General features: G+C 42.0%; 2 protein-coding genes across 2 annotated transcripts; both read right to left on the reverse strand.

Moving 5' to 3' along the window:
• Positions 1–16543: 16543 nt before the first annotated feature.
• LOC128852562 (dual specificity protein kinase CLK1-like) lies at positions 16544–21710 on the reverse strand. The gene is made up of 11 exons (XM_054070557.1): positions 21592–21710; positions 20951–21080; positions 19698–19788; positions 19182–19248; positions 18530–18646; positions 18240–18406; positions 18069–18163; positions 17849–17978; positions 17616–17698; positions 16852–17031; positions 16544–16758 (listed from the first exon to the last, which is right to left on the reverse strand). The coding sequence occupies exons 1-11, from the start codon at positions 21708–21710 to the stop codon at positions 16564–16566; spliced, it is 1374 nt and encodes a 457-aa protein (XP_053926532.1). The 3' UTR covers positions 16544–16563.
• LOC128852563 (uncharacterized) lies at positions 21179–25816 on the reverse strand. Its single transcript, XM_054070558.1, has 3 exons — positions 25690–25816; positions 22492–22905; positions 21179–22069 (listed from the first exon to the last, which is right to left on the reverse strand). The coding sequence occupies exons 1-3, from the start codon at positions 25814–25816 to the stop codon at positions 21753–21755; spliced, it is 858 nt and encodes a 285-aa protein (XP_053926533.1). The 3' UTR covers positions 21179–21752.
• Positions 25817–26950: the final 1134 nt, after the last annotated feature.

Raw genomic sequence — 26950 nt, forward strand, 5'->3', positions numbered from 1 at the left:
TAGGTACCCACATATGAAGACAGAGTTCTCTACTTGTATTATTGTGTCTTAAACATTGTCTGAGTGCAGGGCTGCCTGCGCCTGAAGGGCTTTTCTGTGGCTCCTGGCTGACGTTGAGAGGCAGAGGTGTAGGAGCTCCCTCTCCACCACCTATGGATAGGTTAACTGTCCCCCACGCCCATGTGTACCCAAAGAGTTCAGGCAGAGGTTATTCTGGCAAAGGTCTGTTGAACTGTCAAGTGACCCTGCAGCCCCCAACTCCAATTCCAGAACCTTCCTGAAGGAGCTTCTGCACCTGCCTCAATTCGAGAACTTTCACAGCAAGGCCAGTCCTCACTTGATAATGGGGCACAGACTTGCCCTGTAAAAAGAACATGCCAAGAAGGCATAGCATGTGTGCCCACCACCCCATGGAACTGGCCTGAAGAAAATGCTGCTGAAGAACTACGAGACCACGTGTTCTAAAGAATTGCTGCTGCTGGATCGACCATGTTTTACAGAGGAACCACTGTGCCCCATTTGAGTGGTGACTTTCTTTTTCCCCTGATACTCCTTTCTCTCCTATGACTTATCTTACTGTACCTTCCACTAATTTTTCTTGTTAACCAATATTACCATCATACTGAAAAACTATGTGCCCAGAGCCAGAGAATGCCCTCATGGTACATCCTAAGCTTCAGAATATAACTTTGGACTGAATATATGTTATGGTATAAATATATCATCCTGCTCTTTAAGATACAGAAAAAACTTAACTGCTTGCAACTAGCAACCACTGTTGTGATTTTTCCCACTGCTTGATATGATTTAATCAACTGGAACTAGCCCTTGGAAATTGCTGCGGGGTAGGCAGGAAAGCTCCTTGGTTTCTGCAGAGCAGTGAGTAGCTGACAGTTGTGCCTCTTCAGCTGCGTGCAGCGTAGCTGAATCCACTCTAAACAGCAGTTTAAACTTCTTTAACAAACTGGCATGAAATACAGGCTGCCTTCAGCTAGAGAGAGACAACTTGTATGCATGCTCAGAGGCCACTTCTCTTCCCAGATCACCAATTATGGTCACTCATAGCAGTATGATGCTGCAACTAAAACAATAAATCTTGACAGTCTGTCTTTGTAGTGAATATTTGTCTCAATCTGTCTCTAAAATGCAGCTAATCTACAGCTACCTGCCAGTACTGTGGTGAAGCTCAAACAAGATAACCACTGTGTGTGTTTTCACACAACTGTACTTCTTGCATTCCCAATATAAACAAACTAAGATGACCCCACAAAAACCCTCTGGGATGCTCCTCATCTTCATGGACTGATTTTATAAACAGGCACTGAGTTGCTGAATCTGCCACTTCAGATTTAGGAAATACACACCTTGAAAACTTAAGAAAGAGAAGCCCAGCATCACCTTGGATTTAACTAACTATGAAGCATTGGCTAAAAAGGTTACCAGGAGTTAAGGCTCTATAAAAGAACACAGTTCTGCATCTATTTTCCTACAGCCTGTAGAAATTAGTAATAGATATATAATCATCTAAGGAAACAAAAGGATTTCTTAATTTCCTATTGTCCCTAACACCAACTAAAGTAAAAATCCCTTGCTACTTATAGCTGAAATCTGACCTCTTGCTGCTAAGTAAAAATAGATGTCTGTTTACCGACATCAGTCTGCTGTAGGCTATCACCTCAACACCAGCTATGTGAAAGCCCACAAAATACAATGAGAAGCTGTATTAGTTTTCTTGCATCTCCCCCTTCCCACTAAATGCTTTCAAACGGAAAAAATTGAAGAACTGTCATACCCTTATTAAATAAAGTTACGAAGCTCAGGGATTGATTGAAATCTTCCTTCTCCTCCTTGTGTTGCATCTACCACAGTAGCTTTCTTTCAAGTAAAAAGGCAAGCAAACAACCCAGCTGTTGTCAGGGCTCTTTATGAGTCACTGAGCAACAGATGCTGAAGGAGCTGTGTTTCTAAATGCAGCATCTCCTGCTGAAGCTGAATTTCCAAGCCATAGCATTATACACATACAGAAAGATCAGCTGAGTAGGTATGTACCACTAATAGCCACTCTTAGAGTAAAATCAAAGAGACATTCTCAGCAGGTAATTGTAACTGAAAGCTCTGGAGCCATCACAAAATTTGCACTAGTCCAATGGCACAGGATTTCTTCAACAAGCAAAAGAATTGCAATTATTTAACTTTCTTTCTTCCACACATTGTTAGACAAACACTTTGAAGACTAACCTAACTTTTCCAGTGTGTGCCTCTATCTGAATACTGCCACAGCAGACTCCAAATTCATTGCTCTCTTAGGCAAAAATTTTGGATTTTTTTTTATGTGTTGCAAAAGCAACATATAAAAGAATTAATTCCCTTTTTCTTTACATACACAGTGGTTTACATGACCATTGTGTAGAATTGTTCACTGAACAATTTCTTGCTAAAACCAAATATTTCTCTCCATTTCTTTTTTGGAAGGAGAGAAGAAAAGGAAAGATTATTTTTTAAATGGAATCTACTTATTTTTCTGGAACACAGTGTAATATACCAAATTCATGTAATAAACAATTTAGAAAATAAATTTCAGTCCCTGGCAGGAGGGTAGAGCCAGCATAGGCACTGCTTAAAGAGACCCAGGTTCGAAGCTCATGGACCATAAAATCGTGGCCCTATTTGTACATACTCACAAGGGCAACACAGCCCATCCAGCCTCCCTGCCTGCATGGTAACCAAGTGGACTTGCACACAGCCTGGGCAAACTTTTCAGGGTGGATTCTTATTTCCTATTTTCTAAGGTTTTTTTTTTTTTTGTTACAAACCATCACTGCAGCGTAATCCTGCCAGCTGTGCACATCCAGTGTCTGCTGAACAGAAAGTATTGCACAGTAGCCAACACAATGTGTCACTACAGCTCAGGAAACAAGGATGGCTCAAACAAAATACTCTTAATCCTTGGAGAGATGGTTCCTTGCAATCAAAGTAGAGGACAGTACAGTGACATGGCAAAATCTGCTCAGCGCCTCTCAGTATAGCCTGCATCTCCTTTTTTTTCTCTTTAAGTATTTTCTTCCCAAAACTTAATCCTCACTTTCATTTCTGTCTGAGTTTACAAAGCCAAGCAGTTCCTAATCTCCACTTTGACCTGAATTTCTTTGAGAATGGCCATTGATTTTCGTTTATGCTCACAGCCTCTCAGGGGAGCATGGTCTCCCACTTTGATAGCTGCAGTCAGTGGATAACCTGTTGCGTGAGAATCATGGCACACTCCCAGCAAGGCTTGCAGTTGTGCTATGGTCTCACAGATAGCCTATGCTGGATTTATGTGTGGTGATCTATGGTACCACGCCCCTGCATCTCACTGTCTTCTGCCAAAGGTTAGCCTAGGCTACTGGTGAGCAGGATATGCCCTGAGAGGGCTGAAGTTCTAGCTGCAACACTTGCTCCCACATACCTCTGCAAGGAGCTTTCGAGCAGGGGCATATGGAAATGCCTTCAACACCTCCAGGAGAACAGATCAGGCACCCCCAACCCCTCAGTCCAGTGCAGAGAGGAAGCAGAGTCAACACATTTTCCCAGATGGTGCTGTCCTGCAAGTACAGTCAGGCAAAGGTGTGTCTGCTCTTGAGACTGATATCAGGGCAGCCTTCCAGAAGCAGCATAAGCACAGCCCAAGCACATAAAACTACCCCATGGTTATGTTGTTGATGGTTTGGGGCTAGAACACTAGTTGTTAAATCCTAAATTCCTGATGGAAATGTAATTATTTACCCGATTATTCAACTTTGCTATTCAAATAATCTCATTTGTCATCTAAATCACATATGTGACAAACTGAAATGCCCAGAGTGGAGTATGCTTGCTGGTGGTTTTGGTAGGAAATAAGTGAAAAAGAAGTAATAAATCCTTGGTCTGTATTGTTCCAGTGTATTTTGTAGCTATTTACATCTGTGTGATATATGTGGCAAACAATGCCAAAGGTAAGGGTCTCTTTGGGCAGGTGATAACTTTCCACGTGAAACATCATCTCTGATCCATGTCTATTAACATGGGGGTCATTGGGTGTTAGAAGAATAGGCAGAACATATATGCTTGTACCCATACATAAGCACATCTGCAAGAAAATATATAGAAAAAAATCCCTAAGATAAACTTTTTTATTATGTTTGTATATACTGTATTAAGTATCCAAGTCCAGATTTCCAACTAGTGTAAGATGGCATCATAACACTGAAGTCAAGCAGAATGTGCAGAATTTAGCAAAACTTGACATATTTTACCTTTTTTTTTTTACGCTAGGGAAACCATAGAACTTACTACATTTGTCTCCTGAGCGGGTAGTTCATTTCACCTTTAATATCACACAATGCAGAAACATACTAATAACTGTAGTGTATTTGCACTTCTCTTTACACTGTCTGGAATACTTTTTGTATGTGTCCTGACATAATAACTGCACAAGTTGCTCACATCTGCGGTCTCAAGAAAGAGTTTGGTGTTCTTCTGGGTTTGTTTTTTGATTTTGGGTTTTTTTTTTTACTGTGAGGAGGGGGGAAGTGGGGAGGAGAGGATCTGCTGGCAAGCTAAATAGTAAGTTGATTTCTCCTTTTCATAAAAATTGTTATTTAAGTGCACAAGGGATTTTACCACATTCCTTTCATGTTGTAGCTCACTCAATTGTGTATTCCTAAAATATGCATCTGTTTTTTTTACCCAGTATACAGACAGCATCTGGGTTTTTTTACCCTATCTATATACAACACTAGGTGCAACTAATGTTGTTTAGGGGGGGTTAGGGAGTCAGTTGTTTAGAGGGGTTAGGGAGTCAGTTTACAGACCAAAGCCATACCTCCTGGGACGAATGTTGTGACTGACTCAAATATTTTTGTAGGAACTTCTCTTTTTTTCTGCGTGCATTGGTCACGGTGATGTCTTTCAGATTGACTTAGGAATTCTATTTTAACAGCCTAAATTGTTATTCCACAAGTTCATTTTACTAATTTCTTTTAGTGGATTTTTATTGTGTTGCCTACTCATCTTGCAGTAACAAAAAAACAGCACTAAGATCACCTGAGTTACCAATTAAAGCTTTATGAAAGGCTAAAGTATGACAGTGCTTGTGAGGAAGTGTTACTGAATAGAAGACTGGTAGTTAATATATGAACTTGATATAACTGTTCAGCTCTCCTGTGAACCTTGGACTTTGACTGTCTACTGATTCATCATTCTGTGAAATTATAAGAAGCATACCAGGACTAGTCTTAATTTAATACAATCTGAGATGCACTCTTATCTCAGTGAATTTTAATACACTAGATCAAATTGATCTCTATGACAACCAAATCCACAAGGCTATCCACCAGTAACTGTGGTCCATTGCAGCCAGTGTGGGCACCTACATCTACAAACTGAAAGAAGCTATTTCTACGTGAAAACAAAAACTGCAGGAACAAAACTCCTTGTCTCATGGCTCTGCGGCTGTGCTCTGCACTTCCCTTTAAAATCATGTTCCTTCTACATTTGATGGATTAATCCTTCCTTGCTTGAGTCAACCTTTAAAAAAAACAGGGAACAATTAATTTGCTAAAAATAAACATAAGTTCTCTTTTCTGCTTCTGTAAGCACAGAAAAATCAGATGTCATGGATCAGATCTGGAGGCACCTGGGGAGACAGCAGTTTTAAGTGCTTTCTCTGACTCTGGCTCCTAGAAAGACATTTTTGGAAGCTTGGCAGAATGTTTATGGCATAGATGTCTATTTAAGTCTTAAGTCTTGCAAAATTGCTAAAAAGGGAGATTAAATTTGCCCTTTTTCGTTTATACATTCTAAAGGCAAAGATAGGAAATTTTAAGGGAAGGGATTGTTTTCCATGATAGGTTTAGTAACTGAACTTGATCAGCTTTTGCTCAGAGGATCTCAAGCCACATGAAAGATCCAGTGACCCAAGATGACTTCTAAGCTCTCAAGTTCAGGCACATTTCTCCTCACACTCCATCCTGTATCAGGTCCCTTTCCTTGTTCCCTGATTGCCACACTGAAGACCCTCAAAACTGGGGAGGAATAACTGAAAATTGCAGCATACTTGGTATGTCCTCCCTGATTCTGAAGTGTCTGTACTACTATTAGAAGAGAACTTTATGAGTTGAAACTTGGATGTACTGTATTTTATAGCCTTCTCTCCTAGGTACATGTGGGTGACATCTACTGCTGCTGGAAAGGATTTTTTTTACTGTAAAGTCTTCTGATACTTCCATGAAAATCACTGCTAAATTCAGCAGCAGCAGATGAATGCATACATATTCTACACGCATCAGTAAGCCCCACACATTCACAGCTAAAAAGTCTGGACACATGACACTGCACGGCTCTATGCTTCAGAGTTTGAGGGTCATTGCAGCTGTAACTACTCAGTTTCTTTTTGTGTTTGTTTGAAACAAATTATACATTTTTCAATAATTTGCTTTTTTCAAACCTGGCCGATGCAGCTCTCTAAATGACAATGCAGTAAGAAGAGAGTTTTTAAGATAAATTCATTGGCTGTCATGGGCAAGTTCATTACCTTTTTGTTTTCAGAAACTTTGGGGGTTTCTAAATGCAACTAAGAAATTAAAATCTCTAGGCAACGCACTGATCCAAAGCAATCATTTCTACAGGCATTTAATGAACTCTCAGTTTTCTAACACGTCTCAGCTTATGGAGACATTGCACATTGTTACAAAGGTAACAGTGCCAATGTGGCTTTTTCCAAATCCTCCTGTCACCCTTTTTGTCAGTTTTAAGGACATATGGGCCTCAGAGCGGCTACATATGTCTGAATGGGAATGTTCCCACTATGGCAGCTATAAGGATATCTGAAAGATTTTTTCTCAGTTGCTTAAAAGTATGTGTACACAAACAGAAGCTCAGTGGTGAGCTAATTTCAACTTCTGTTATGATGCTGCTGGAGTTTTTTCATAAAAGCTTATTTTTTAACTTTCAAAATCAAATCATGGATTGTAATATACTAGGTCCCCAACAGGTGGTTATACTCAATAACGTGGTCTAATCACTGTACTAAGAACCCCTGAATCTTGGCAGCTGCTATCTTCCCATGGCCCTGTTGTGTGTCCCACTGAGGCATAAAAAACCAAAAGGCACTATTCTGTCATATAAATTCCTCCCTTGGTTCAGCCATGCTCTCTGTCCTTCAGGGGTCTTCAGCGAGACCCTTGAGAGGACCACTAACAGTAAGAGTTCTGGAAAAGAGATTTTTCTGACACTAGTCCCTTACTGATGCTCAGCTTTCTTCTGCACATGAATTTGCGATCCGAGAACACAGGTAATGGAAAGCAATGATATAGCTGCTGGGTAGAACTGCATTTTCAATTTAAAATGGATTGTAATGTTCTTGAAAGGGTCCCTTGGACAGCAACAAGAGTTGATTGCTCATTCATATTTTCCTATGGCTGGCATTGTTGAAGGATCTGCCACAAAATGTATATTTTCAATCCTTATGTATGAAGTACTTGACATTTAACCACAACAATGGACATGGGTAAACCGACGGATGTGATCTATCTAGACTTCTGTAAAGCTTTTGACACAGTCCCCCACAACATCCTTCTCTCTAAATTGGAGAGATATGGATTTGAGGGGTGGACTATTCGGTGGATGAGAAACTGGCTGGATGGTCAGGGCAATCCTCGTTTTCAGTACACAATGGGGGATGATGTGCTTGAGCGCAGCCCTGCAGAGAAGGACTTGGGGGTGCTGGTCGATGAGAAGGTCAACATGAGCCGGCAATGTGTGCTCGCAGCACAGAAAGCCACCATATCCTGGGCTGCATCAAAAGCAGCGTGGCCAGCAGGGCGAGGGAGTGGATTCTGCCCCTCTATGCCTTTCTTGTGAGACCTCATCTGGAATACCATGTCCAGTTCTGGAATCCTCAACGTAAGAAGGATATGGAGCTGTTGGAATGGCTCCAGAGGAGGCTACAAAGATGATCAGAGGGCTGGAGCACCTTCCCTACAAGGACAGGCTGAGAGAGTTGGGCCTGTTCAGCCTGGAGAAGAGAAGGCTCAGTGGAGATCTTATAGCGACCTCCCAGTACCCGAAGGGGCTACAGGAAAGCTGGAGAGGGGCTATTCATGAATGCTTGTGGGGGTAGGACCGGGGGAATGGGTATAAACTGGAGAGGGGCAGCTTTAGACTAGATATTAGGAAGAATTTCTTCACCATGAGAGTGGTGAGGCACTGGCCCAGGTTGCCCAGGAAGGTTCTGGCTGCCCCATCCCTGGAGGTGTTCAAGGCCAGGTTGGATGGGGCCTCAGGCAGCCTGGTCTGGTGGGATGTCCCTGCCCATGGCAGGGGGGTTGGAACTGGATGATATTTAAGGTGCCTTCCAACCCAAACTATTCTATGATTCTATGATCCTATGATCCTATGAGTCTATGAGTCTATGAGTCTATGATTCTATGCTCAGCAGTGACTCTGAAGTGGCAGTGCCATTTGTTCAGACATTCATTCTTTGAATACAGTCCAAATATCTCAGATTAACATCCTATCAACAAAGTCTGGTTTTCATCCTTTGTGAAGACACTCCCAACAGCTAAAGTAAAGAGCCTGATGTTTATGCCCTTCCTCACTCTTCACACATAAACAATTTGGTATGATACTGATTATCTCTTTAGAAAGCTTTTGTCATATAGCAGGTTTTTTTCATACTCCAAACCATCCATGTGCCTTAGGTTGTTTCTGTATTGTATTTCTGACCAGAATAGTTACAGAGTTTCTCACAAACTTCTTATTTACAACCTTGTCTCCTCAGCAGTGCAAAGAATCTCAACGTGTACTGAAGGCCAGGCTTCTCAGAAGTTACTGTAATAAACATCTAGAAAAAAATGTTTTTGCAGGATGTAACGCTACAGATGATGAAAAGATGAGAGCCAGGGACTCAGTTCTAAAGATTTGTCTGCAAAGTTCATGTTTTTTAATTCTTAATTGTGTGGCTTTCTTGAGTTTTCTCAGTTTATTTTATGGAAACTACGGAGAATTCAGGATTTTCTGGTCAGGATAAAAGTATGTTCTTAGGAAACTTCTGAGAATCCAAGGACGTCTAACACAGAAAAAACTAATAATTATACTCAAACTTGGTCTGCAAACTGATATAGTGGAACTACCTCAAATGTCTGCGGATTTTTATTTTGACTCAGCTAATAAGAGATATAGGATGACTTAGTTTACTTCTACAAGAAACTGCAGATTTAGTCACACAAATTCAAGTCATAAATTACTTTGTCCCAAAATATCATTTTATGTAAGGCATTAAGTTTTTGTCCTTTCCTTTGGAGTAGCACAAGAATTCAAGAGAAATGTATATTTTTGAATCTTCACATACATAAAAAACCTCATTTTGACTCCACACACAGAGTAGGTGATGATGTATGATCTGACTTGTATGTCAGTTCAGTATTTACAGCTCCAGATCTATCCACAGATGTAAAATTTCCAAGCAAGTGTTGATTAGAAATTTTTATTAATAAACTTATCTGAGCAACCACTGTCAAAATTGAACAGAAAAGTAGAGTAAATCTACAAAACCATGCATTTCTTAATTGTACACATTACTTTTGCAAGTGAATGCAAGTTGGCATTTGTCTCTGGATATACGGTTTTATCTAGGGAAAACCTATGCCAAAAGAAAGAAAAGTTACAGCCTACTCAAATAATTTGAGAGCAGCTAACGTGTGAGTAACTTTTTTCATATATTGGTCATAGCTAAGGAGCATAATGAAAAACCAAGATAGACATATGAAAGTGTCTAGATACCCATGAAATGGACAGGTACTACTGTTACTGTAAGAGGACACAATCTAAATATTGGACCTCACAAAGGACCTGAATAAACTAACTAAAACTCCAGACATTTTGTGAAAATCTATGAATAAAAATATTTGTATGATTTAGTACTTATCATAGCCTTGCTTTATCATAATTGCTTCTGTGTTTACCGGAACATCTTTTTTCCTCATACAAATCAGCATATTTATAGTTTATATACTGAAGACCTACCTCACACCCTGTGCAATCTTACAAAATTTAGATTCCTTATACTAGTTCTGATTTTCCCTTTGGTCTCTTTCTTCTCTTTCTAGTAAAGTTAGCCAGTTTATTTCTTCTCTTCTAGATAGAAACCATGAAGTTATGGTGAATTATGCTGTTAGTAAAACTAAATTTTTGTAGAACGCTACAACCTCTCTTTTGCTAGTCATCAGCTAAGAGTTGTGCTTACAACTATTTGCTTCTTTAATGTTTCTATATATATTATTGTCAGGCTGAGTGACAGTAACAAAGACATAACAACAAAGCAAAGATAAATAACTAGAAACAGAAAATTAAGGAAATAGTAGAAACACTACTGGGAGCCGAATGGACCACAGGCTAACAGTGAGGATGATTAATGCAATAACCTGAATACAAATGAGTTCCAGATAACTCTTCCTTGTTGTTCACACTTGCATTTATCTACCTAATTTGTGTTATTCACATAACTGGAAGGTAAATTCCTATTTAAAACCTTGATAAGATGCTTTGATTGTTCTGTGTGTATCTCCATGCATCTGCTAGTCTGGAAAAGTCAGAGGTACAATAATTTAACATTTTTTAAGTCTGTGTACAAATAATGAATAAATAAAATAGTAGAGAGAAACCAAGTGAGAGTGCCCCTTTTCAGGAGCCATCCCTTTAAAAATTGACGAATGTAACTCCGAGTGTCCAAATTCATAATATATTGAAGATATGATGGAGCCATACTTTTTATATTATATTAATCCCATCTTTTGAATAAGTTATACAACCAAAGCCTTGGCCAGGAAGAATTATTAAATATTCCACAACCAATTTAGTAAGCGATACTTTCTTATTATGAAAGATGGCTGGAGACAGCTTTTGCAGAAAGGGCTCAAAGGCCCTGAAAATGACACCCCACTCTACTCAGTTCATGAAAGAAGGAAAGACTCAGCTACATTCTGACATATCAAATGGAGTTTTGCAGTGGGTGGAGAGGACTACAACCTCCTGGAAACCTCTTTCATTCTTTTTCATCAGATTTACCCTCTCTGTTAACTGCTGAGACTTGACATTGCTAAGCTTGAATCCCTTACAGATGTATCTCAATTTATCTTCCATAAAGAGTGAAATGGTTTGCGCCAGTGAAAGGAGGAAATGGAGACTTAATGTTTCAGAATGGGTGAAGTAATTTTGTATTTGTAACAGCTGAAGCTGCCTGGCACTCATTTCCAGGCTTTTCTTCAGAGGTTCTGCTTACGGGCCGTATATTTTCACAACTCTCAGTCTTTGAAATCTCAATGCAGTTAGATTTCACAAGTGTAAACACCACCTCTGGTTCTCAGACTCAGGGATGGGCTGTTAACAACTTTTGAATAGACTGAAACCCATATCAGTTCATCCCTATAAATCTTCATTTTTTTCAAGAATCACTAAAAATCATCGCCTAAAAATAGTTCCCTGTCCTTGGGCCAGTAGCTACTGGTATCTCAACAAACACTAACATGAAAAATATCAGTTCATATTAATGACCCTTTTTATTGACATTTCCTTCAAGGATACCTCAGAGCAAAGGCAAGCCTCTGATATAGAGGACCAGTAATTTAGCAGGATTAATACTAAAGACTCAAGGAAATTTAAACCGAGGCTGCCATATAGGTTCTACTAGTGTAGATAAATAGTGGCTATTAGTCTCTGACTGTGGAGCTCTTACTTAGTCAACAGTAAATGCCTGCTCGGGTGCCTACAACATTGAGACCAAATTCCATTGCTAAAAAAGTGATCTATAGCTATTTATTTGTAAAAGATGGTTGGAGACAGCTTTTGCAGAGGGGGCTCAAAGGCCCTGAAGAAGCCACTCTACTCTGTTCAGTTCACTAAAGAAGGAAAGTCTTGGCTACAGTCTGACATGCCAAATGGGATTTTACAGTGGGTGGAGAAGACTACAACTTCCTGGAAGCCTCTTTCATTCATTTTCATGAGATTTACCCTCTCTGATGAAGGTAAAGAGCTAAGGAAATCATCATACTGAAATAACCTGATACTACCTTACAGTCTGAAATGAAATCTGGGTTCACTGAAATACAAGTTAATAGTGTAATTGAAATCAAAGGGGCTAAGTTCTTATAGCCACATTTCATTTGCGACTGAATCTTCCAGTACAAAAAAACTCACAGCTCTTTCACCTACTACTAGACTTGCTATGTTACTGTGGATAAACCATTTTTTACTGCAGAAAATGAACACTTTTTCCTCTTCATGTATGGCTTCAGTGAAACTACTTGCATGCAAAATCAGTGCATTTGGAAACATTTGGAATCACATGTCCAGAATTTCCTTTTGTGTTCACAGGCTCACACAAAACCGAATGGAAGTCCACAGAATAAATTGGAAATTTTCTATCAGCTTGTCTGATTCTTTAGACCAGGACCTCATGATCTGAATATAAGCCCTTAGATATACTTCAGTTTAAGAGGATCTGAAGCGTAAAAATATATGCCTCTAATTTAAAAAATCCATTTAAATCCCTCAGAATTAGTACTTTTTTATAAAGAAGTTGAACTGATTATTAATTTAAAGAAAAATATTTTAAACTGTTTTCTTTCTTCAATTGGATCTGAACCAATTTCATACATTACATATATTTTTGGTGCCAGTTAAAATGAGTGTGTAATTAAAATGTAGTGTGGTACATAAAGTAGATTACTTTTTGCAGCTCTGATTTTCCACTCTATTGGCCCTTCCACTTTTCCCTTTTCCTTATTTTCTCTATGATAAGAATGGTATTTGACCAGGAATAGCCATATCAACAGTGAATAGAATAAAATCACTTCCCAGGAGCAAAGGAAACTGAACTGATGAAAACAGTATAACTGGCATTATTATGACTTTCTTCTGATAGAGCTATTTCAGTCAAGAATAAAATCTCTTCTTATCCTAATCATCAGAAGTAAAAAAAAATGAAATTATTTTGTTACATATTAATCTGAAAGTCACTGGAAGTTCCCCATTGTAACTAAACACAGTGTAGATTACAGCCCTTCCAGAAGTATCTCAGCCTTCCTAAGACCTGAAGACTCAGTTGTCTAACCAAGACTTATCTGCATGATAATAACCATTAACTACATTATTGCTTTCATGTAATAGTTTAGAAATACTTGACAATAATATGGAAGAATTTAAAAAAACAAAGGATTGCCTTAAAGTAACAGTAACATTAGTGTAAACTGAAGTTTACTCACTGACATATAAAATCTTTTTGGGTACAGAGATCTTCTCAAGTTAGGGAGATTGAAAAGATAGTTGAGATATTACTTGCTGACTGAAGGAAAATGAAGTAAGAGATATGATCTCATTATTATGGAGTATCATCTTTCACCTATATTATTCACAAATTTCTGATTTTATGAAAGGATACAGAACTAAGACGTACCTGTTGCTTGCCATAAGTGATGAAGAACTACAATCCATTAGTATTCAGACCATTGTTTGCCATTGAAACTTCCTCATGGACACTGTGCTGAAAGAGGGGAAAAAAACTCAGCATGAATACACATCTTTGAAAGCAGGACTTCAACCTCTACAAAGTGCTCTGTGACTTAGTACTCTGCCTCAATACCGTTATTGAGAACAAATACTGATTGCTAATATATTCTATCACAGTCCATAATTAGCTCCTCAAAGACGTCTGACAATGCAAAATTATTTCTTTGCCTTCAGTGCATGAAAAATGCTTTGTTGCAAATCCCTTCTACTTCTCAGCTATAAAACCCCTCAAACCAAACTTGCCAAGTACAGAAATGCCTGTTCCTATTTTAATAAGCTTTCTGTTCCTATATTGTGAAACTATACCTTGCTTCACAACTATAAAAGAGATATTTAATACAGTACAACACAAGGCTGATCATTCTCCAATTGGTAAAGACAAGTGGTATGAAAACGGAACTGCATATTGAGAGCACAGAAATACCTTTAAGTATTTGCTGAATTCATCTTCAAACTTCTTGCCCCAAATGCTGTTACCTCCTTTCCCAGTGCCTAACAGAGAAGCACCACAACAGATCACTGGATTTTCAGACTGAAAAATCCAGAAATGATGTAGTGTTATAACGTTTTACAAAAAAGACCCTACAGAGACTGTAATTTGTTTGAGGCAGGTAGCAGGTTCTCATGCCTTTATACTGAGCAAAGACACAACTCTATATAAGGAACATCTGTTAAGGAGCAGAACGCAACACTGACATAGCCTCAAATTCATTTCAGTATGAGTACAAACAGACGCACAGTTAAATCATTTTCTCCCAAACAGTTGACACTGTCTGGAACATTTTCCCTAAATGGTTTAAAGGCAGTGCAGCCTTTCAGGCAGAAACCAGAGAAACCAAAGCAGCAACTGCTACCTGTTCAACAGCTGGAAAGTCAGCAGAATGGTCATATTTAGTGTAACAGATGGAAAAACTAAAGTTTTACAATGCTTTATTGTTGCATGATTTCTTAGAACTAGGTAACGGCTGCTATTCTGTAAACTCACCAAGGAAAACTGCTCTCATCACAAAAACCTCTATCAACAATACAATAATTCTTAATTTATTCCTTACTTCATTTACGCTTTTAATATTCACACCTATAATTTCTTTATATTTTATTTATACTTTAATGAGACCCTGCCAGAAGAATTTACCTAATTCTCTGTCTGAAACATGAAGCCCTTTATGTTCCAGTGAAATATGCAGCCATCGAAGTAGTTACTAGCACAGAGAGACAAGAAATTCTAAGGAAATGAAATAAAACCAGATAGACAAACAATTCAGAAGCAGTATCCTGTTATTACAGCATTGTAAGGACCAAGACTAAGCCTTTTGCCTCTGCTTTGCATGGTGACCATGTGAATTCCACGAAGTATTGCCAGAGAAGAGTCAAAAAACACATTCAAGGTCATATGTTCCTCTGGCAGTGTCACAGATACAAAGGATTTTAAATCAAGCTTACAGCACAAGGTTTTCTGACTTGAGGAACAAACAAGAAGCCTGAGACATGCTCTAAAGCACCACGTCCATTAAACATTTGTATTCTGTATACGTAAGTTTGTAATCAGTAACTTTAACAAAGCTAAGGCATGAAAAGTCAATTATATAAATTTAAGCTTAAGTCTAGTGCAGAAAGGAAAACCTGGGGGCTCTGACAAACTGGGAGTGATTCTCCTTTAAATTAAAATCAAATCTGTGCGAGTGTGAGTGAACTCAGGGAAACTGGGAATTACAGGCCATGTGCCATATTTCCCTGTAAGCCACTTCATCCTCTGCAGTCACTCTTTCTACTGCTTTGTTTCAACACTAGGCAATCCTGCTCCCATTACTTGACTTGCTTCACAAGTCTTTGGTGTACGCTCACAGAATAGTTCAATTTTAATATGTCCTACATGAGTATGCAGGGTGACAGCCTGTGCAAGAGGCAGAAAATAGTAATGAAATCAGCAATGAAATACTAACAGACTTTATTTCCCAGTCCCAACAGGAACATAGAGAAGTTCCCACTGCATAAAACCATGATTTCATTATTTGGCCATAGGCAAGGCTACTGTCACAAACCTCTCACATTTCCACCAAAATCACCAGAAAGCACTTTTATTTTCTGGACAAATCAAGGGAGAGGCTGGAGAGAAGCCCTGTGCAAAGGGATCTGGGGGTTCTGGTCAACAGCAAGTTGGGCTCGAGTCAGTGCACTGGCAGCCAAGAGGGCCATACCGGCCCATTGAGGGAGGGGATTGTCCCGCTCTGCCCCACACTGGTGCCGCCCCACCACTGTGTGCAGGTTTGGATGTCACAGTAGAAAAAGGATATTGAGCTCCTGGAGAGTGTCCAGAGGAGGGCCACGAGATTGGTGAAGGGTTTAGAGGGGTCTACTGCTTCCTCACAGGGAAAGGAAGAGGGGCAGGCGCTGATCTCTTCTCTCTGGGGACCACTGATAGGACTCAAAGGAATGGCAGGAAGATCTTCCAGGGGAGGTTAACATTGGATATTATGAAGAGGTTCTGCATGCAGAGGGTGGTGGAACACCAGAGCAGCTCCCCAGGGAAGCGGTCCTGGTGCCAAGCGTCACAATGTTCAAGAAGCATTTGGACAGAGTCCTCAGACACATGCTGTGAATGTTGGGGTTGTCCTATGCAGGGACGGGAGATGGACATGATGATCCCTCTGACTGCCTTCCAACTCAGGACATTCTATGATTCTATGGTAAATGAACACTGTAAAACAAAGAAACTAAACACAATCTCGTTAATACTACAGAGATCTGGCTCTTAGGAAGACTATACAGTAGAGGATGCTCTCATCCACACGATAAAAGTGTCCAGAGATTTTGGTATATTGAGGAAACAAAACCGGGCTCATCAGTATCTTTTTCTGAAATAAATTTTATTCCAACAGACAAATTGGAATTCAGAATAAATAAATAAATACAGAACATTAAGAAACAAACAAACAAACAAACAAACAAACAAACCCCAGCACATAGCATAGTTTCTGTTTCTTAATGGGCCGATGGAGGTGTTCGTCTGCCTGTAGCTGTAGGAGACTGTGCCATTTTCTCCTGCTTCAATGGGAGGAAGAAAGGATGATTCAGTGCTTCCTCCAGTGTAATGCGCTTGGCTGGGTCGTACTCCAGCATCTTGTCTATCAGATCAAATAGGTTCTCGTGATCACAATCGCGGCTGGCCATGAATTCCTTCAGGAAGAAAAGAACAAAATACAGTCTTCCAATCCTAGAATTGCACTTGGAGCTCCTCTGCCCAGAAGCACCTTCCCCCTGCAATCTTACCTTCAGGGGCTTACAACAACTTGAGACACATAGCCCAGCAACACTGTGTTTGTCCCAGGCCAGGCGGCCATTGCAGAAATAATTCTTTTTCCTTGAAGAAACAACTCTTTCTACCATATGCTCAGGCAAGGGCCCCAGTAATTGCTCCATCATCGCCAGGTGCACTTTGTCATCATCGGTCTGGAGGGAAATCAAGAGAGATATTTCCATTCCTTGGTCGGAGGAAGTTATCAAGAAGCACCCACCAGCCTGACTCCATTTTTGACTCTACTCTGCAACCAATAACCTGAACTTGATCAAGGAAAAAGGAAAGGCTCGAGTTCTGCTTCCTGAAAGAGGTTACAAGCTACTGGAGTTTCTTCCCCTTCCCCTTGGCTTTGCCTTGGTGGGTTTTTTTCTTCTTCAAGTCCCATTTCAGCAATACCATCAAGAGGACAGGATTCAGGCCTCTGAGTAGCATTTGCTGATGGTGATAGATGAAGCCACATCTGGTATCAGGGTGCCTTGTAAATTCCAAACTTTAACAGGGCGACCCTTCACTTCAAGCCCCTGCCAAAATGTCTATTGAAAGCAACTTGTCAAAATCTGTGGCTGAGAATGTTCCTTGGTGCCTACATCTTCCGTTCTCTTCAACTTGGCATGACAGAGAAACTTACTTTCTTGCACAGAGTATTGCCCTCAGTCCCCAACTTCCCGTAGCCTATGTTCATCAAGTTGGGGAGCACTATACATGCTGCACCCTTTTGAGGTTCAGAGTTGCCTACCTCAAATACTAAGAGTCCAAGGTAGTACTCCAGGAGAGTGCATCCGATGCTCCACACGTCGCATGGATGTGACCATCCGAGCTCTGTGAAAAGATGCGGGTTGTTCATGTTTAGACGAGACTGCAAGCAGTTCAACAGCTCAAGCAAGACACCAAATACCCCTCTAGCTCCATTCAATAGCACACAAAAACTCACACGTGAAAGATCAGCCAAAGAAGCAGCCTTCTACTGACCTAGGACCACCTCAGGAGCTCTGTAAGCTCTGGTAGTCACCAAAGTGCTATGATGCTCATGATCGTAAGTGGCGCACCCAAAGTCCACGATTTTGAGGTCTGGTTTTCTTAGTGTGACTTCATTTTGATCCTGAAATGAAAGGTGATGGCATGCAAGTGTCCAGATATACGCAGAGGATGGCTGAGGAGGAGGAAGGTGGGGAAGAGGACGGCAACTTACCAGTTTGGGGTTGTACTCCTCTACACAGTCAGACTCAACAAACACAATATTGTCTGGCTTCAGATCTGTATGCGTCAGTTCGTTCATATGCAAAACTGCAAGAGAACTCATCCACTTAGCAGGTTCCACAAAGAAATTTTAACAGAGAAAGCAAAGAAGGAAGATACTTACAGTTGACAGAGGTGCAGATCTGATAGGCCATGTGTCTAATGTCATGCAGGCTAAATGGCAGGAAGTCATTGTTTCTCATAACGTCATAGGTGCTGAGCCCCAGGAGTTCAAAAACAATGCAGATGTGCCCATGATACTCAAACCATTCTAACATCCGCACACAGTGACTGCAAAAGCAGGAAAACACATTCATTGCAACAGCAGGCTCAAACATGCGCTGTGTGTTACAGAAAGCGGCACTGAAGAAGTCTTCAAGCCAAAACACAGCACAGTTGGCTTTGTGTGCTTACTAGGCATTGCTGGGGTCTGATGCTTTTAAATCTTCCAGCACTTGTATTTCATCACGAGCAGCGTTGAGGGACCAATTTAAATTCCTTGCTATTTTCACAGCTACGTGCGTGCCTTCCCTAAAAAGAAATGTTTTAACATAGAACAGAACAGTTGAGTAGTTTGAAGTCAGAACGGTGGTTGATTATCACCCCCTCTGCCCTGTTCCTAAGACTGGAAACCCTCTGGGAAAAGGTCACACTGACTTCATATAACCCAGAGTCATCTATGCACAAACACAACTAAAACTTCATCTTTACGTTTTGATAACATAGGCCCCAAGACTGCCCAGTGTGGGCAGTGCAGCTGCACCCCACGCTCTCCAGGCCACCTCTCCCCATCAGCCCTGACCTCTACCAGGATGGGCTGTGCCTGCAGAAGACACACCCTTCGCCTCAGCCACCAGCCCTGCACAACCGTCATGTCTAGGGGCTGCTTTTAGCACCATGAGCCAACGTACGCTTTGGTTTGGCAACTGCGGCCGCCATAGTGACTTACAGAGAGCGGTACACGAGGCAACACAGAGAAAGCCGGATAGGATCAGAAAGCACTTCCCGAACCCCACACTGAGAGTCTCAGTAAGAAAAACGACAGATGCGGAATTAAAAAACTTACGCCTTGCGATCAATGCATTTCACCACTCTTCCATAACCACCTTGACCCAACACACCAACAACCTCGTCTATAAAGAAAAGAACTCTTAGTCACCAAAGTGGTGAAGTTACTCAGCTATTAAATAGACTAGCAAATAATCAACAATAAACAGAGATAAAGCAAACAGAGGAACTAATACCATCACTGAAGATTGTTCTAGGTTGTGCTCTAAACTATAAATATCTGGTCTGAGAGATATCGCTGGACAACTGTCTTCCAAGTACATTTACAGAGATCCCATTCCAGCACGTTCAGTTACTTCACGTAATACCTTTTTTGGGGGGTGGAGTGGTTAAAGGAAAAAGCCCCAAGATATGCTGTTAATAGTATTTATAATAGATTATGTAAAAAATAACCGTCCCAACCCCAACCAAAAAGTCAAGAGAGAATGAAAAGATTTCAGAACCCCCTCGCATCTTATGCTAAAAGACCTTATTCTGCCTAAAAAGCTAAAAACCATTGAAAAATGTACTATACATCTTCCATTGAGCACGTCTCCTCTCTGACATATCAGGTGACCCGCCTCATCATCCTTCACACGCCTCGCTGAGCTCCTTCGGTGACTCGCCTGGAATGGCACCAAGATTGTCCAGCCAATCAACAAACCCGAGTGAATTCAGCTCGGAATACAAAACACATTCAGCAGGGAGGCACTCGGGCACTCAGATACACGCCAGGCCACAAACAGTTGGAAAGAACAATTTCCAATTCAGTCCTCGGCGACTCACAGGGTGCATCATTTATGTTACAGGGCAAAAAGGTGGTAAGGACGAGATTTTCAGATGAGATACTCGCAGTGGCAAGGCAACAGAAAACCACAAGACCATTGTTTTCCTTTTACAAGATTGGCTCCATGAATTTTGCTTCAGGATTTCAGTGCCCATATTCTTGTTTAAAGCAAAAGCATTTAACGGTTCTCTTCTATACATCAAAAACGTCTTTTAGATGTATCTTACAGAGGCAGAGGACAGAATGTTCTTCTATATTTCTCTACAAAATCGCCTTGTGGCCACATTAAAATACTCCTCTAAAGTACCTGCGATTAAATCAGTAGATTGAATATTTGATAAAAATTGGTACATTGCACACAGCTTACGCATTTACTTTAGACCGTCTCAGCTGAAGATCTTACACTATAAATCCTATCGGCAGCTTTGTAAAGAGTTAAATGGATAATAAAGATCAGAGCAACTGCCCCACTAGCGGGCAGATGTCATACATATCTGACTCTATAGATTTTTCAGCGATACTTAGAACATCTTACTAATGACGTTTTTTCAAAAGTAAAAATCGGACACGATCTCCATACTATTGCTGCAGTACTGAGTCAAAAGCAAGTTTAAAACCCTGGGCTTGCATTTTGGAGTAGCGTCAAAATAAATGCCTGTCCTCAGAGAAATTCTGAAGGCACAAAAGAGATGCCTGTATTTCAAGCACTCCAGTGGATTTCTTGTTCACCAATTGGTCAAACATATCCCAGGAACAAAGACTGTCCTGTGTGCTGTCACAAACATGCCTGCAAACTATACATTTGCACTCAAATCCAAGCAAAGAGAATAAGCCACTAATACCAGCTGAAGGAATCAACTACTGATGTTGTCGACAGAACTCCCTATCCCCCCTCCACTCAATGACTGCTGCCCAGATAAGGATTAATCTTCCTAATATAAAAAGTCTTCCACTGGAATGGGTCACGTCTCCTGCAAATATTCGTGCAGACTGGACTGTACCTGCCATTCCCTTTTGCCACTACTTGTCCCGCTATGACCTGACACATGGCTACTGTCCTCGTTTCTGTGTTCTCCAGCCAAGGGTCGTTCACAGTTGTCTTCATTTACAGATTTGATTGCTGAACAGGTACTGTTGAAAGAAATCATAAAATCTTGAAATGCTAGAACTGCAAAAGGGCTCTAAAGTTGAAAGGTTTTTACCAGGATCTAAAGTCGGATCGCAGATGGGTCATCTATCAGTGAGCTAGGGAGACACCTGATGAATTCTACTGTCTTTTTTGCAAAACCAACCATGAATTGGTGCCGTAAGGTGAACTGAAGATCGGAAACATCCTCGTAAATGAGCTGAGCCAAGTGAGGGTGTGATAACTGAGGAAAGCAAGGACTGATGACTGAATTTTAATATCCGAGTATGAGGATCCAGAGAGAAAGCAACAAAAATTTCATCAGTGAAGGACTGTGACATTGCCACTAGAGATTGCCGAAAGTCTTTAGGACTTTGGGGTGAACGTGCAGTGAACACCAAGAGAGTAGAATTAATTCCCAGAAAATACATCGATATGCATGACCTTTCTGGGAATTCTAGGAATATTTGTCCATCTGTAGTGTATAGACTGATGGGGTCTCCGTTGGGGCTTTACACTCGTGTTTGGAGGGTCCATCGCACCCAGGTGTCCAGAATCTGCACAAACTCAGAATAAACAGTGTCTCTCAGTGACGTAGAGGTCAGCTGGTTGCACACCGGGTAAAGGACCCGCATTCCGGATAGCAGGACTACAGCCAAAGGGTCAAACGAAGGTCATTACAGTAATTCTAGCGCCCCTATCCAGACGCTTTTCAGTCTGCGCTGTAAGACGTCCCTCTCAACATATCTCCAACTGAAACACGGATACGTGATGCCACAGCCAGATGAGGCAAACACAGCCTGAAAACACATGCTGGCCAACAGCAGAAGTGAAAAACTTATTGACCTGCCACGTTTGGAAGGGTCCCGTTTGCAGCGCTTGCTCTCCGGGGCACCGCTCGTGGATCTCCTCTCTCTCTTCTGAGCCCCGCCGCATCTCCCGAGATCGGGGCTTGCTCTTTGAGCCATGGCGGGGTAATGAGATCGCTCCGAATCTGAAACCGAGGGAGTTTGCTCTTGGAATCGCAGACCAGCGACAAGCAATTCGGTCCCAAAGCCATGCCCCGTCACACGAATGCCCGGAGGGAGTCCGCCCTCCCCCTCGAGCGTCGCTTTTTCTCTAGGAGCATCCTGGATGGCGCCCGGTTTGCCGCGCTGCACAGCTTGGCCATCCCTGCACGACTGGGCAGCGTCCCCAGACTCTTCCCAGGTTCCCTGTCCCCGCTCGCACTGCCTGTGCCGTTCGCTCTCCCTCTTCGCTGTGAGCCGCAGGTCTCGGCTCAGCCACGCCGGTCTCTTCGGGGTTTCCCCCCTCCGGGCACGGAGCGCTCTCGCTCCCTATGGAAAGCACCCTCAAGAGTTTGGCAGCTCCGCTCGGCTCCCCCGTCCCCGAGGGCTGTTTCCCACGGGGTCCTACCGACTGCCTCCTGGAAGCGATGGAAGTTTGCTCTCCTAAACCGTGGGGCCCACACTCCGCTCCTCGCCCGTCTCCTCGCTCCGCTCCGCGCCGCGGCCGCGACCGCTCTGTGCGGGGGCGCGACCTGCACGGCCTTGCCGGGACCCCCCACGGTGACGTCACAGAGCGGGGCGAGGGACGGACGCCTGAGCTGCGGCGGGAACCCTTCGGTGCCCTCGCGACGGAGCGCGGGGCTCGGGCTGCGCCGCAGGGACGGGCTGAGGCTCTGCGAGCCCGGGCGGCTCCGACCCCGCGCCGGGTTAAAGCGCCGGGCACCGGCGGGACCCGGAGGGCTCTGCCCATCGCGGCCGCTCGGAACGGCTCCGGCTTCGCCGGCGCCTCGGTCTGGGGCCCCGCGGTGCCTTTCCCCGGGCACTGTTCAGCTGTCTCTGCACGCTCTGGCAGAGTCGCTTCTGAGAGTTCGACAGCACGTGTTCTCAACACCAAACCGCGTCTCTCTCTCGTTTGTTCCACATCACCTCGGCCTCAGTGTGTTTGATTGTTTTGGGTCTATCGGGATACCCTTGGTTTGAAGCCCGAGCACAGCCCTTCTGTCGATACTCGGGTTTGTGTTCACCCCCTGTTGTTTGTGTGATAAAGTCGCAATAAAGAAGTTAGAGCAAACCCTGGTTTCAGTCAACAGCTCTGTAAAGACGCAAACACTTACTCTTTTATACCAAAAGTGTTGCGCCACAGGCAGAAGCGATAGTTGCTGATCTGCTTTTTGGGCAGGCTGAAGAGGTTCCCATTGCAATGGAGGAATACTGGGGCAAGGCCTCTTCTCAACAGAGCCTTTAACCCTCTAGGAGAGAAATGTTTCATCTCTCTTTGACCCTGCTCTCACCGAGGGGAAAACACTGCATGTCTTACTCAGTTTTCTAAAAAGCAGTTGAGCAACCAAGGCTAGAATTTAGGAGGGAAAGTTTCAGAACGCTGGTAGTGTGAAATTGTAGCAAGGGACATTGTTTCAACATAGTATCACTAAAGAAGACAAGGCAGAAAACAAAGATTTGCAAAAAGTATATACTTTAAAAAGTCTTTTCTATTTTTTAAATTATAAAAAGCAATGTTTAAAAATCAAAATCCTGGAAGATACTCCGAGGAAACTGGCTTCTAAAGCACAAGAGTACTCTGTAACAACTCCCAAGCAATGTTACAGCACCTGAAATTCCCGCATTAAATGAGCAAAGCTATGATCCAGCTCAAGGAACCCTTCTCAATAGCACTTTAAATGCCATAATCCAGCAGTCAATCTGACTGGTCTCTAAAGAATGTGTCCAGGCGCTCTGTGGCTACAGAGCAAAAGGGTTGGCATGAATTGTTATAGCTTTACCGCAAACATAATTAACAGTTCTGTAGGTTTTCTCATTCACAAGCAGCTTCCCCAGCTCATCCAGGGGCTCCAAGCCATCATTACCTCTGGAAAAAAAAAGCAGAAGTACTAGGAATCTCCTTCCAATAACCATTTAATTTTCACAATTTAGAAATCTCAAAGCACTTTGCAGTTTAAGTGTCATAGAGCCAGGACTGTGCAAGCAAATCATACAAATAAGACAGCCAAAGGATTGTGTAGAATCATGGAATCCTAGAATGGTTTGAGTTGGAAGGGACCTTTAAGTTCATCAGGTTCCAATCCCCCTGCCATGGGCAGGGACGCCTACCACCGGACCAGGCTGCCCAAGGCCCCATCCAGCCTGGCCTCATCCTATCCGTACAAGGCTTTGTGAAGAGTCCCTCCCCAGCTTTCAGTACTGTAAGGGCACTATAAGATTTCCTCGGAGCCTTCTCTTCTCCAAGATGAAACAAGCCCAGCTCTCTCAGCCTGTCCTCATATGCAAGGTGTTGCAGCCCTCTGATCATCTTCGTGGCCCTCCTGTGGGCCTGTTCCAACAGTTCCATATTTTTATATGTTTTTTAAGCCTGCTTTCAGAGACACACATTTCTTCTCTTTACAACCTGTCTTTCTGCCACATTGTTCCAAAAGACGCAGAAAAGCACCGGCTCGTGTTTTATATGAAGAATACAAGTTGTAAATATAGAGCAAATTATGTACCAAAAATAAAAATCTTTTTCTCAAAATTAAAGTCAAACTGAGACTTATAAAAATATTGAGATTTATAAAAATATTTCAGTAAATCTTCAGCCTACCAAACAACATTTTTGCTTCATTCAGAAAGCTAGAAGCCAGCTCTTCAAAAAGCTTTTAAGGTTTTCTCAAACACCTTGAGAATGCAGTGTAAAGGCCTCTTTTCATAGAAAAAAAGGACTTCCATCACTCAAGCAATGACATGGAGGTATTCAAAGAAAATTGCAGTTTGCATTAAACTGAAACAAGTTTGACTGCTGTAAACAAAACAAAAATTACTAAATAAAGCCAATGTTGAGACCTTCCTCACAGCTGTCTCCTAAGTCAAAGTAATGTTATCTGTAAAGGTGAGATGAAATGAGGGTCCTCTGCAGATAGGAACAGACTAGCCATACGAGCCGAGGCTGCTGACAAGCCCGCAGTACCAAGAAGGTGCCGAGACAATGAAAGAAAGGCATCAGTTAACTATAAGCAAAAGAAATCAGTGAAATGTTCATAGTAAAGATGAATATCCTTAATCCATTTACATCTAACACTATTCCTTTAGATCTTTCTTGACTTTAAAGTAAACATAGCTTCATGTTTGGGACTGAGCCTGACATAGCTCAAGGTATAATGACAGGAAGAGTAGCTGGTAAATTAAGAAAAACAGTTTTGTTTTAGAAATAGGTAAATGTTTTGTCTCTGAAAGCAATAGCCAGCTCTGAATGAAAGGGCAAAATGTTTTTCTTGACAATGCAAAGCAGATAAGTGCAAAAAACTGACTGCAACAGCTGTAATGTGTCACAGCATCTAGAGTTAACAAGTCTCAACTACTTGGTGCAGTTCTGACTACATAGTGACACTCAGAAAACTACTACCTCTCTTGTAAGTGTGGAGTATTCCCAAGCAAGGACACAGCTTTGGTTTCAATCTAAGACCAAGTTTATTGTTTCAAGCTCGTATTTGTACCTTACAAAAAATGTCAACACCGGTCCCACAAGTCCTTTATAAAAATTTCCACAATATGTTCTTCTCCTCCCAAGCTCCTCGTGACCACTGTAATTGGTTTTATGCCTTCTTAGTTTTGCTACCGATGCTGATTATTCTCACGCTGGAGGCTCGCTTGATATCAAATGCACTGCACTCCTGCTCCAGAGGTCCAACAACACTTGTGGCTATTTCTTGCTCACTATCTCTCCTGACAACATTCAAGGTCATATGTTCCTCTGACAGTGTCACAAACACAAAGGATTTTAAATCAAGCTTACAGCACAAGGTTTTCTGACTTGAGAAACAAACAAGAAGCCTGAGACATGCTTTAAAGCACCACTTCCATTAAACATTAGTATTCTGTATATGTAATTTTGTAATCAGTAACTTTAACAAAGCTAAGGCATGAGAAGTCAATTATATCAATTTGAGCTTAGGTGTAGCGTGGAAAGGAAGACCTGGGGGCTCTGACAAACTGGGATTGATTCTCCTTTAAATTGAAATCAAAGCTGTGTGAGTGTGAGTGAACCCAGGGAAACTGGGAATTACAGGACATGTGCCATATTTCCCTGTAAGCCACTTCATCCTCTGCAGTCACTCTTTCTACTGCTTTGTTTCAACACTAGGCAATCCTGCTCCCATTACTTGACTTACTTCGCAAGTCTTTGGTGTACACTCACAGAATAGTTCAATTTTAATATGTCCTACATGAGTATGCAGGGTGACAGCCTGTGCAAGAGGCAGAAAATAGTAATGAAATCAGCAATGAAATACTAACAGACTTTATTTCCCAGTCCCAACAGGAACATAGAGAAGTTCCCACTGCATAAAACCATGATTTCATTATTTGGCCATAGGCAAGGCTACTGTCACAAACCTCTCACATTTCCACCAAAATCACCAGAAAGCACTTTTATTTTCTGGACAAATCAAGGGAGAGGCTGGAGAGAAGCCCTGTGCAAAGGGATCTGGGGGTTCTGGTCAACAGCAAGTTGGGCTCGAGTCAGTGCACTGGCAGCCAAGAGGGCCATACCGGCCCATTGAGGGAGGGGATTGTCCCGCTCTGCCCCACACTGGTGCCGCCCCACCACTGTGTGCAGGTTTGGATGTCACAGTAGAAAAAGGATATTGAGCTCCTGGAGAGTGTCCAGAGGAGGGCCACGAGATTGGTGAAGGGTTTAGAGGGGTCTACTGCTTCCTCACAGGGAAAGGAAGAGGGGCAGGCGCTGATCTCTTCTCTCTGGGGACCACTGATAGGACTCAAAGGAATGGCAGGAAGATCTTCCAGGGGAGGTTAACATTGGATATTATGAAGAGGTTCTGCATGCAGAGGGTGGTGGAACACCAGAGCAGCTCCCCAGG

Source organism: Cuculus canorus, chromosome 6 (genome assembly GCF_017976375.1).
Source record: "Cuculus canorus isolate bCucCan1 chromosome 6, bCucCan1.pri, whole genome shotgun sequence".
In the NCBI taxonomy this organism is placed as follows: domain Eukaryota; kingdom Metazoa; phylum Chordata; class Aves; order Cuculiformes; family Cuculidae; genus Cuculus; species Cuculus canorus.